We start from the raw sequence: 12,549 nt of genomic DNA on the forward strand, positions 1-12,549 counted from the left end.
TTCTCCAGGTTGTGCTTTCTGGACTCGCATGACGCGTCTAGATTCTTCAGGCATCTGCCTCGAATGTCTGATCAGATAAGTATCGGCCAAGTGCGATGCACTTTTCCCAGAGAAGGTTCAGAGACCTTACGGGAATAGGGTCGGGGATTCTAGCCGGGAGAAAGGAGAATACAGTTTTCTAGAAAGCACACTGGACTGGGAATTGAGAGACTTACATTCTGTTTCCATCAAAATCAACTAGTACATTTATGAGTTAAGCTAAGAAATTTATCTTGTCTGTAATGCAGCCTCACTGCCTGAAAGGCTGCGTATAAAGTCCCTTTGAGAACTAACTTAGAGGATCTTAGAGCGCGGGTGTCTGCTTTGATGTAGAGGTGGTTGGCATGCTGCATGTTCCCTGCAAAGCTTTAAAGAACAATCTGAGAATCTTGGAGCTTGAAGGAATCTCTAGGAGTGTTCTACTTTTTCAACCTCTAGGGTAAACCAAAACATTCTTTTTAAACAAAGATTTATTTCTTTCTTTAGAGACGGGGGAAGGGAGGAAGAATGAGAGGGAGAGAAACATCGATTGGCTGCCTTCTGTATGTGCCCAGACCAGGGATCGAACCCACCATCTTTTGGCTTGCAGGATGGTGCCCAACCAACTAAGCCACACCAGCCAGGACTAAACCAAAATATTCTCATTTTCCTTGTTCGTATCAGTACATCATCTGGACCTGGACATGTGTCACAGAAATATTATTTTTAGGACAACAAGGCAGTTGAAAACAACAACTTTGTATTATTAGAATTATACACTGGGGAACCCACCAATTTAAATAATAAAATGCAGCTACAGAAGATACACACGGCTGTGTCCCTGGGGTGCGTCATGTGCGCCGTCCTCCTCCTGACAGGCCTTCCGCTTGTTATACACCGTAGTCCGCATTCAGTCTCCTTACAGGTGTTTCTTTCTTTAGAATTATGAATTCTTGCAAGTTTTCTGTCTGTGTGTCCTAACTATTTTTAAAGATCCTCTCATGGTAAATGGCTGGCCTCTCGCCCCCAGCAGAAGCACCTGTTCGGAATGTTCCTGAACTATTTTCCAGTGTGCCGTTCCACTCCCCGCAGAGAACTTGCCCCTTACGTAGAACCTGAGTCATCACCTCGAGCTTTCTTTCTTACACTTCACTGTTTAGCTATTGACCAGTGTTCTCCCTGTAACACCCTTCATATCCATCCGTTGAAAGTAGTTGTTTTTGTTTTTCTTTTGATGCCACAAAGCTGGAATTTTATCATGGATTTTGTTTTCCAGGGCTTTGATAATTCCTGTGTAATTGCTTTGCTCTGATCTCTCTCCAGTCTGTACCCTAGTAGAATTGTGTTTTGAATGGTGCCCCATGCGTTAATGGTGAGATAACAGCGGTCTGCTAGTTCTCTTGTCAGAGTGAGCACCGCGTGGCTGGATCGTGTCCACCTTTCCCTGCGTGACCTCAGAATCGTTTTCTCCCTGCCGGGAATCTTTTGTAGTCTGGCTTTCTTCATGTTTTATCCACACAGTTCATTTTTCATTTGTGAGTGTGCATTATTTTGTTTCTGATGGATCATTTCTGTCTCTGATTTGCGAGGGTTACTTGGAATTCTATTATTTTCAGAAAATCTAGAAACCTTTTCTCAGTTTGTAGCCACACAATGACTGAGAATGCTTTCAGTTCCATTGTGACAGTCTTTGAATAAAAAAGAAACTCAATAATATTGGATCCAGGAGTCTGAGTGTTGTTTTATAACTACCCCAAGTTTCACCAAGTCTTGTATTCCTGTCACCATTAACTAATGGTTTTCCTGTTTCTGGATATTTTTAAACTCCACAGATATTGGCATCATTGTTTCTTGCTTGATTATAGAAACTAGATTTGAGTGATTTAGAATTATAGTCTAGGAGGTTGTGGTTTGTGATAGTAGAGAGAATAAACCTTAATTGCTTAATTTATGCATGTAGCTTTGGTAGCATCATTTGTTTATATTTTTTAGTAGCAAGGTCAGAGAAAATAGGGAAACCTGTAGATTGAGTAGAAATGTTTATTGTGCATATATTTTATTCCACATTGGACTTTGAAAATATCTGTGCCTTGATGTAAGTATAGTAGTCAGCCTCCTATTCAGTATGTGACCGTAATGAGATGCGTTTTTTGTTTTCATTACAGGTCTCGGAAGGTGACAATGAAATGCGAAGATGTTACATTTCTAATGTGATACTTGAAAGTTAGTGACTGCTTACAAAATTTTTGTGAAAATTAAATATGACTTAGCAGCGTTGATTTATGAAGTTTTATGATGTCATCGGTCGCGACTGAAAGCAAACCCCAGCAGGCCGTGAGCCTGCAAGGAGTTGACCCGGAAACATGCATGATTGTGTTTAAGAACCACTGGGCCCAGGTAACGTATGAGTTCCGCCTTCACTGCTGGTCTAGAGGCCTCCGTCACCTCCTGAACCAGGGTTTCCCACCTCTGTGGCAGGTAACCGGGCTTCCAGAAAACAGAGGGAGGAAAACCCCTTCAGACAGGAAGAAAAACAATTCTCTTCTTGCTTTCCTAGAAAAGCTACCTGGTTCAAAACCACGATTGTCACAAAAGCAATTGGGGAACGTGTATGTTCCTTAGACGTTTTTAGAAGAAGAGCAGTTGGCCTTGCAGTGAATTTGACATCACTTTCAATATACTTGGCCACGTGCGCACCCTCATGCTTCCCCTCCCTGCTGAGTGTTATCTGCAACTTTCACACTCTAACAATACTAACTGTGTGCTTTAAACAGTTGTTGGCTGTTTACCAAGTGCCGTGCTGATTACTTCAAATGCCAAACAGCATTTAATCTTTCCATAAACCCACAAGGGAGTTAGTATTAGCATCCTCATTTTACAGATGAGGGAATGGGAGGTTAAATAACTTGCTTGAGATTATAGAACTAGTGAGTTTTCAAGCAAGTACTTAGATCTCGGTCCCTTGGCTTCTGTAGTCTGCCATTTTTCTTTGGGCTGGTGGGCCGGCGTAATTCAAGGAAAGCAGGTGCCAGGTGGTATCTGAATTCATTACAAAACTGGTTATATAAAAGTTTTTTTGATTATTCATTTTGACTTTGTGACTCTTCTCTGATCTGCTTGTATGGATAATTAAGAGTTGAGTGTTCAGAAAATTTACCAGCTCACCCTTTACTGAGGGAGTTCATGAGTAGTAAAATAAGTAAAATTAGCATTCTTTAGTACTTGTCCAACGTTACACTCCCAGGTGAGCTGGTAAGTGGCTATTTATGTGACAGTTTTTTAATGACTACCCAGTTCCTTCCTGTGGCCGGAAACAGCACATGGGTCAAAGCACTGAGCCTGTAAATCACAGCAATTACACGAGACACAGTTTAGATCAAAAACAAAATCAGTTCTGCTTCTGGGCCATTTACACTGTGCAGCCTCTTGTCAGTGACCAGTGTACAGCTTCCAAAAATTTTTATGCATTTCCCATTCTCTGACTTTTTACCATTAGAATCTTAATGGGTTTTCTCTAGATATCAAGAGCACATCTGCTTCAGCAAAGGGGAGAAAATAATTCAGGAGTTTTCCAGGTAGTGGAGTCATTAATTACCTTTGGCTTTGTAGTTTCATAAGGACTTTAGTGTGCTAGCTCCGAGGTAGGGTGGTAACGCCTTAGGAATGTGTCCAGCAGACTGTTACGTGTGAAAGAGTATTTTAGAGGGCCCGTTTCTATCTTTGTTTTTAAATTTTCATGTTTATAATGCACACAATATATCTGTGTATTAGTGTGCGTTTACTTTATTAATTTAATTATTTTCCTCATTTTCTTTAACTTGTAAGTGTGCACAGTCAGGTGTTTTATACTGAGGGCAGTTTCAGCCACAGTCATTCCGTTGGGCTGAAGAAGTCTATTGTTCTAATGTGTGTTCTTTGCTCTGGGCTCCATCTGGTTTATTTGTTCGTGTAGAATACCTTTGATTGTAAGCATTCCTGCTGGGGTATCTCTGATGTGGTTCGTTTAGTATTCTGTACCCCTTTTCAAAGACATGATTTATCACCAGCCTCTTGATTTCATGTAGATGAATCATTTGCCCTTTCAGATACTGTGTGCTGGGCAAGCTATTGGAGTGCTGTTGGGGTGTCTTAATTCAGGACGGTGTAAAACTCGTTCACATCGGTGGTGAAAGGGTAAATATTGCCTCCAGAATCATATTACCCATTTCTGTATCCAACATGAATGACTTCAGCATTGGCAGACACTTTGGGTTGTCTGAAGCACAGCACCCTCTGTGTGGGGGCAGGAAAATACTGAGTTGAGGGTAAGGAGAACATTGCCAGAGAGAATGGTGTTCAGTGAGTAGACACTTGATGTAAAGTGGGGCCACTTTTGGTCTTGTTGTTTCAGCCATTTATTTAACTTTGGTCAAGGTTCTTACCTCTTTAGCCTTGGCTTTTCCTTTTTTAACCAACCTGGAAAATGTCCTCCGTTTCTGTATACTTCCAAAGGCTCTGGAGGGCCGTTCTGTTACCTTTACGAATAAAAATACTGGTTGAAGAAATCCATGTGGATATCAACGTGGTTATCATTCAGATTTACTGAGTCCACAACCTCAGATATGTTTCTGCGGGCATCACAGATGGGCCACAGGAATGTCTAAGCCTTGCTCCGGGCCTTTAAAGAACGGAGGAGTTAATTTGGATGCCAACGTGGGATACCTGGTGATAAAATGAATAACGATCTCAGGAGTTAAGTCCAGGGAAAGGACTGTTATGGATGGAAATGACCTGGGGAATGGAGGCAGTTAGATTTTGCTGGCATGACTGAGGGCAGAGAAGGCATTGATGACAGACACGTAAAGGACATTCTAGAGAAGGGTATTAGAAACAAATGCTCAGGTTTGGCATTTTTGGATGCTAAAAAAAGCGAGGAAGTTGGAGCAAGGAAGAGATGTGGGGCTAAGTGTGAGGCAAGGAATGAGACCTTCAGGGACAGGAGTAGATGCTATTTATTTATTGTCTTGGAAGTTTTGCACATTAGCAGTTTTCTGAGTTGTTCAGGTTGGGGTGGATGAAGAGCAGCTGCAGAGGACTGGGAGATGAGCTCATCTGACAAAAAGTCGTCTGACTGGTGTGGCTGCAGCCCCTGGGTTCCCCTCAGGCAGCCCAGGAAAACCAGTGAGGCTGGTAGGAATGTGGCAGAGACAGAGCTGGTGACAACATGTTGTTTATAGGAGTGATCCATCAGCTGGCAAATGCAACACTTTGCATCCAGAGTGCTTCTGTTTGTTAGTACACTGCAGTACAAATTCAGCATAATTAGCATATATTTGACAGGGTCTGTTCTACTGTTTACTAGTAGCTTCTTTTCCAGACCTTGCATTGCAAAGCACACTTTGATGGGGGCGGGGAGTATCTGCTTGTCCACCTACAACTTGCATTGTGCCAGAGACAACTAGTTATATAACCAACCATCACCCAAGGCAGGCTGTGATTCAGGGGGGTCTCCAGGGAAGAGTCCTTGAATGGCCCAGCGATGCACTTGAGTTTCTAAACTGTTCCCTGGATTTAAGGACCTCATGACATCCCCAGATCTGTTCCACAGAGGACATTCAGGAATAGCCACATTCTGGAGTGTGACCCTGGAGCACCCAGGCTGTAGGAAGTGGCCTCTAACCTGTACGACCTCTCACCTGAGATGCCATCTTGCATTGTAAGTTGACAGAGCAGTGAATCTAAAACCCAGATCTGTCTGGACCATTCCGTTAGTTGGACATTCCAGTGGTATCCCAGCTACAGGCCAGATGGCACACAGGGTTCTTTATGTCCTGGCCTCTCTCACCTCTCATCTCTTACTCAGTCTGCGGAAATACAAAATGGCTTAGAGTTCATGGCCACCCTGACTCCTGGGCAGTGGCACCATGCTGTGTCATGCCCCTCTGCCTTGGGCACTTCCTATTCTTTCTGCCTGGACTCTCCCTCCACCTAGTTAATGCCTCTCCTTCCTTACAACTCATCTGGGGCATCATTTCCTCCGGGGAACCTTCCCCGCCGTCCTTTATGCCCCACTCTGCGCTCTAACAGCCTCCCTCCGGAGTGTCTTTCACTGTAGAAGCACCTCATGAGCAGGACCATTTGTAGTTTAACCTACATCTTCAGTACAAGACTATTGTAGGCATATTGTAGATTTCAGTACCTTGTTGAACTAAAACACAGGCAAAATGAAATACAGCTTCAGAAAAGCTAGGCTACTTATAAGACAACTTTGAATGTACACTAATATTAAAACATTTGCTGCCAGTAAGATCTTTGGACTTGTATTTAATAATCAGTGATCTGGAGGAGTGTGTGTGTGTGTGTGTGTCTTTAATTTTTATAGTAGTCTATAAGAACAGTTTGTAGTCTAGTTGACTGTTTTTCTTTTACCTCTTGCCTTTGCTTCTTTGCTTCTGAATGAAAAGAGCAAGAAGTGGGAAGCATTGGTCCACTAGATAATAAACTATTCAACTATATTGCCATGTGAATCAACACGCCCCCCCCACTAGTTATTCTTAATGGCACAGCTGTACTTTGTGAAGCCTCATGACCTTGCTCTCCTCATTCTCTGTCTCCTTTTATGCATCGAATCAGTATTAGTTACATACTAAAGGTGTCTGCTCTTAGAGCCGGGAGAACAGGGGTGATGGGTTATAAAGAAATCAATTAGGAAAGCATATTTCTTTGTCTTCCTAGTTAGGCAATAGCCCAACCTTCGCCTTACCATCCTCCATCTGCAAAAATAAGCTCTTACACAATTTTTTTGAGCTAAGAAAATTTCAGAGCTCAAATAGAGTCATGGTGACAGATAAAGAAAAGCTAGTACGTTTGTCAGCCTTTCTGTTCTCGGAGCTGGTGGGGGATGTACGAAATGATCATCTCGATCGGTTAATTAAGTCAAATGTGTTCCCACAATGCTGTAACGAAGAACAGATCATGTGTTTTAAGTACAGCGTCTTGAGTGTACAGCTCCAGGTAGCCTGACTCTACTACAAAAAGCGTAGAGAACTCACAGGCTCCGCAATGTGCACGTCGGTCTGTTCCCTGAGACGCACAGTCTCCTGCTCTGCTCACCTTCGTTCTTTCAGTCTGTGCCTTGTCACAGAGTCCCTGACAGAGAGAAATGAAGTCAAGCCTTTCAGAGATGAAAAGTTGAGACGTGTCAGAGAAGTCTGATTAATCATCATATCTTAGTAGAGTGATGTTTGCTAACATTTAAAACATTTGTATCTTTTCTAGCTTCTCAAGTAGCTCTAAACTTGAGAGCAGGAAGCACTGCAGAGCAAACGCTGTGCTTCTTCAGAGGGCCCAGGCGTTGACCTGTGCTTCTGTTAGACTCCGCGGCGGCCGAGCACGTGGCAATGTCAGCGCCTCCCCCGCTGTGTGCTCGGTGGCGTCTGCTTTCGCTGCAGGTGAAGCTGCAGTGTTCTCTGGGGTGTGTTTACACGGATCACTACGCTCAAGCGCTGTCCCTACTACCTACATTGAAAATACATAACTAGCTTAGCATTAGTTTATGGTCTGTTTTATGGGCTGATGTTCCTACCATGTTTCTGTATTGCAGTAATTACTAGGCTATCTTTGGTCTCAAGGAGGTAGCCTCTGCTTGATCCTGGTGTATCCCAGGTTTGACCAAGTCTTGAGTTCAGACTGGAGCTGACATTAGTCCCCCTGTGCAAGGTGACATGTTTTTGTTATCATATTATAAAAAGAAATGGCTTAGTAAGGGTCTTCCATGGGAATAGGTGTGCAAGGAATACCCCATACTGAAAGACATAGCTGTTAAGTAGGGAACAAGGACTGGATGGGAGCTTACTCTTGTTGTAGTTATTTGGTACATTAAGTGGAATTTGGCTTAAGGTTGTTAAATCCTGCCTCTCTTCTGCGTGATGGAAAATGTTGCTTAGTAACTTGGTTTTTTTCCACAATGCCACTTGAGCATTCCAGAGGATTTGGAAGTACGGGTTGTACTCATGTGACTTTATTGAAATAACTAGGCTCTAACCAAAGTAACATAAATAATCATCTATTGATATGTGTGTGTGTATGTATATGATTGTTTATATATATATGTATGAATATGTATATGTACCAGAACAATGTTAATATGGAGTCAAAGCTAATCTCCTGGGAGAGAAACATTTGTGTTTATTTTGAAGGATAATCATTTGTTAGTTTGAGGTGTGATTATGTGCTTTATATAGATCTTTCATTCTGAAAGGGTTTGAACTTTCTATTTCCAATTTGTAAGTATTTGAAATTCAGACCCATTTTTACTGACTGACGGGGCCATGATTACAGCTAAAGCTAGGGGGAGCTGATGTTCCCCAGTGAAAGAAACGTGCTACTCGTTCATCTATTTGGTCCCAATAATCCTCATACATAAGGTCAAAGGAGGTTAAGATTTAGCTGGATTGGTTAGATGATAATTCGTATACCATTGTTCACACTGTTGCTTTTTTGTTTATTTCTTTATTTTTAGAGTTGTAACAATTTATATGTGGATCTATCTGTGATCTGGGCTCATGATTCACACACACAGAATCTGTTAAAGACTATAGATCAGCAAATGCCTAGCTGTGATCAGCCAAGCATTTACAGTATAATTTCTGATCTCAGCTGGCTTCCTCGTTTAATGACCGCAGGCTTTATCAGGGGCCGATTCGTTTCTTAAATGATCATTGCAGCCTAATGAAGTGGACGTAAAGGAAACACTTGCAAAGTGTATTTTGCTTCCTTTTACTCCCTTCCCTTCTTGGATCCTTTCAGCCCCTTTAACTGTGTCTCTTTCCCCCTGAACTGAATCCCCAAGACTGAAAGTGTACGTAGCTGAGAAGAAGCCGGGGCTGGGAAATCTGAGGCAAGGTTGAGAGTAGGAGAGAGAGCATATAATCCAAGAATGGACAAGGCCTGCAGACACTGCTATGAGTGTATGGGAGCATGGATCCATAGGCCGGGAAGGTCAGAGTTGATCAACAGGTGGAACTAGGCAGCAAGCAAAAATCAGGGACGCAGGAACAGTGGAGTTTGGAGGGCACTAAAGGAACAAATAAGGAAAAGTCCAGATCACGTCAGGAATCAGTCTACAGAATTGGGAAGAGCTGTGGCACCATCTGGGCAGCAAACTTGGAAGATGAGCACAGAAGTTCTTGGGCATTTCAATGCAAGTTGTGCTCTGGCCAAGAATCTTGGAAGGCATTCCCAGTTAGGCTAGGAACAGGCCCAGAGTGTGGGCCTGCAGAGCCCACTCGTACAAGCACGTCATGGGCGTGACTGCCTGGAAAGGGAAGGGAGGTGGCCTGGGAGGGTCCTGACACCTAAGGAGAGGGGTTAAGGGCATGTGGTAACACGGGCATAATCAGCACTTTGCTGGGCATTGTGTTTTCCATGACTCATGGGCCGTGTTGCAACACACCCATCAGAATTCCAGGCAGTAAAGCCGCCCCAGTCAGGGCTGGGAGTGAAGAAAGGGCTTTTAGTGGGTCTGTTTTATTCCAGATGATCAGCAAACCTTATATCATCATGGGTTTTTATAGCTCTATTCTCGTGTTTCCCTGCTCATTAACCCAGAAGGCAGTGCGGAGGAGCTACTATAAAGATGCTTTGACTTACAGCAACCAGAGGGGAGTAGGGAGTTTATACAGAATGTATAGTTTACATTCTATATAAAAGTCTCAGTTCTCTTTTTAAGGTTGTTCATAGCAAAAAGAAAAAATAGATCTGTTTGCAAAGCAATACATTGGAATACATAATATAAATGAAGATTAATTCATGAGAAAAATGTAACTTGTGATCATGTATATAGTTTTGGTGTGTATTACACATACACATTTAGATATATAATATTTACATGCATGAATGTAGTATAAATACATATGCATAAATTTATATTGCTTAGGAATTCTGAGGATGAGATTTCTAGTTATTAATTATTGTTAACTCAGTGTTTTGATCCTTTTTTAAAAAAGATTTTATTTATTTATTTTTTTAGAGAGGGAAGGGAGAGAGATAGAAACATCAATGTGCGGTTGCTGGGGGTTATGGCCTTCAACCCAGGCATGTACCCTGGCTGGGAATCGAACCTGGGACACTTTGGTTCCCAGCCCGCGCTCCATCCACTGAGCTACGCCAGCCAGTGTGTTTTGATCCTTTTTAAAGACATTAGTACAAAATTATTCAGTACCTTATCTACATTTATTTTTATTTATATTGTGAAATTAGGCCAGTTTACAGGAAAGAAGAGGAAATTAACCTGACACTTCTAATCATACATCTTTGTCAAATATTTAGTTTTTAACTTGAATTATTTCATGTATACATTTGTAGGTAATTATATAATGCACTTAGTGTTTGTTTTTAATAGCTTTATTGTATGGTGATGTAACATTTTGATTATAATTCTCTTGTTTTTAACCATTTGGGTCAATAATACTTTTTTTCTCATTAAAAATATCACCAGTGTGAACATTTTTTAACAAATTATTTTTGGGTTTTTTCCTTTAGGCCTTTTCCCCAAAGTGAGATTAACAAGGGCAGGGACAATTTTTTTGTGGCTTCTGTACAAATTGCCAGATTGTTTTCCAGAAAGACTGAGCTAATTCGCTGTGCCACCATTGATATATAATGAACAGTCCCAATTTTAGACAGTTCAGATAGCCTGAGCACATGTGAGAAGTATAATTACATTTCCACCCCAGGGCCTAACTGTGTAGATAGCTCTCCTAAAGAAACTTCGTATGTGGACGCCGGCATTATAGAACCGATAACAACTTGTGGTTAATTTGTTCTTCAGAATGTGGAACAAATCCACATTCAAGCTTGGCTTTGGGGCTGGAGAGCATGCTGTGTTGAGGTGGAGCCCCCTTTTGGACAAGTGTGGTACTGTGATCTCTGTGCGGTGTCACCCAGGCCAGAGCAAAGGGAAAGGCAGGCAGTTGGGTGCCAGCATTTCTGCCAGTGAGGCTAGCAGGCCGTTGGGGAATTGTGGATGGCTTCTTGGGAAGAAGGGTGGGGGCACTCTGGAGTTGGGAGGAGAGGGCATGTCCAGTGGGCACACTAGGGCCACAGTCATGGAGCTGGGTACCTCCCTGGGCAGCTTTGAACTGAAGGCCTTCCTCATTGGAAATGTCAGTTCAGGTGTGTTGGGATGATTTTTTCCCTTCATGACAGTATTATTAATTTTTGAATGGAAGCTGATAGAGATTACAGATTCTGTGCATCCTGTTCACTCTAAAAGGATATAGCTTGCCTGGGCTATACAGGTTCCTTTGCCCTGTTTCTGACAGGGAAAAACCTTAGACCTTTCCCCGAGAAGTACACTCCTGTCTTGCTCTCATTCTTGCTGACGGAGCATGGCACCTTTGCCAGCTTCCATTCCCGGTGACTTGCGAAAGCTCTGTAACCTAAATACAGAACATGTAACAGCACGTTATAGAACTGGGGCAGGAGGGTACTGCAGAGCACAACGTATTTCATATAGCATGCAGTTCAGAAAGGCACAAAGGAATTACTGTAAATCATCATGTGTATACATCTTAAAGAAGTGAATGCGTATTATCATAGCAATTCCAAGTCACACAGTTACATGGAAGCTGAGGTAAAAAATTGTTTTAATTTCCAGGTCCCAGAGTAGAAGTCAGTATCGATGGGGCATTCGCGGGCCAGCAGTGGTGAAGGAGAGAAACACCAGGGTGTCACGTGACCCAGTTAGGGCTTTATTTATTTATTTATTTTTTACTGTCAGCTGACTTTTTCTTTTTGGAGGCAAAATATATGTGATGAGTCCTGGCTAGTGTGTCTTACTTGGTTGGAGCATCATCCCACAGACTGAAGGGTTGTGGGTTCGATTCCCTGTCAGGGCACATACACAGTTGTGGGTTCAATCCCAGGTTGAGGAGTGTACAAAAGAGCAACTGATTGATGTTTGTCTCTCACAAGGACATTTGTCTCTCTTTCTCTCTGTCTCTCTTTCTCTTCCCCGCTCCTCCCCCCAATCCCTCTCTCTCTCTCTCTCTCTTTCTCTCTCGCACGCACTCTCTCTCTAAAAGCAATGAACAAATGCCCTTGGGTGAGGATTAAAATAAATAAATAAATAAGTGGAGTTTGCCATCTTGACCTATTTAAGTGTGTAATTCAATGACATTAACGATGTCATGTCACATTCACAGTGACATGCAACCATCACCACTATTTCCAATACTCTTCCACTATCTCAGACAGAACTTCTGTACATTAGGAATTTATTTCGTAATTGGTTATTTCAGAACTTTTTCTGGCTTGAAGAAATGCAGGTACAGGCCGTTATGTTAGGGTTGATTCTGCTAGGCATGTGTCCTTTGTTTGCCAGTTTCCTTTCACCCTTCCTGATGTCACTGGCTCAGTTGAAAGGGTGGCCATCCAAGTGGAGGAAGGGAGGGTGATGTTCTGTCCAGGGCACGTGAGCAGCCACGTTCCTCTGCCGAAATCTCCAAATCAACTGTATTTATAGGAGACTGTGGGTAATCTCACTTGTTT

At 42.5% G+C, this 12,549-nt stretch overlaps 1 protein-coding gene across 1 annotated transcript in view; it reads left to right on the top strand.

The window, feature by feature from the left end:
- The window catches only part of FAM160A1 (family with sequence similarity 160 member A1), a 197,449-nt gene that overhangs the window by 111,874 nt on the left and 73,026 nt on the right, over window positions 1-12,549 (top strand). The window contains exon 3 of the mRNA XM_028522065.2: window positions 2,184-2,415. Coding sequence (XP_028377866.1) covers window positions 2,311-2,415 — 105 coding nt within the window. The 5' untranslated portion in view covers window positions 2,184-2,310. The remainder of the gene's footprint in view (window positions 1-2,183; window positions 2,416-12,549) is intronic.

Source organism: Phyllostomus discolor, chromosome 8 (assembly GCF_004126475.2).
Source record: "Phyllostomus discolor isolate MPI-MPIP mPhyDis1 chromosome 8, mPhyDis1.pri.v3, whole genome shotgun sequence".
NCBI lineage: Eukaryota > Metazoa > Chordata > Mammalia > Chiroptera > Phyllostomidae > Phyllostomus > Phyllostomus discolor.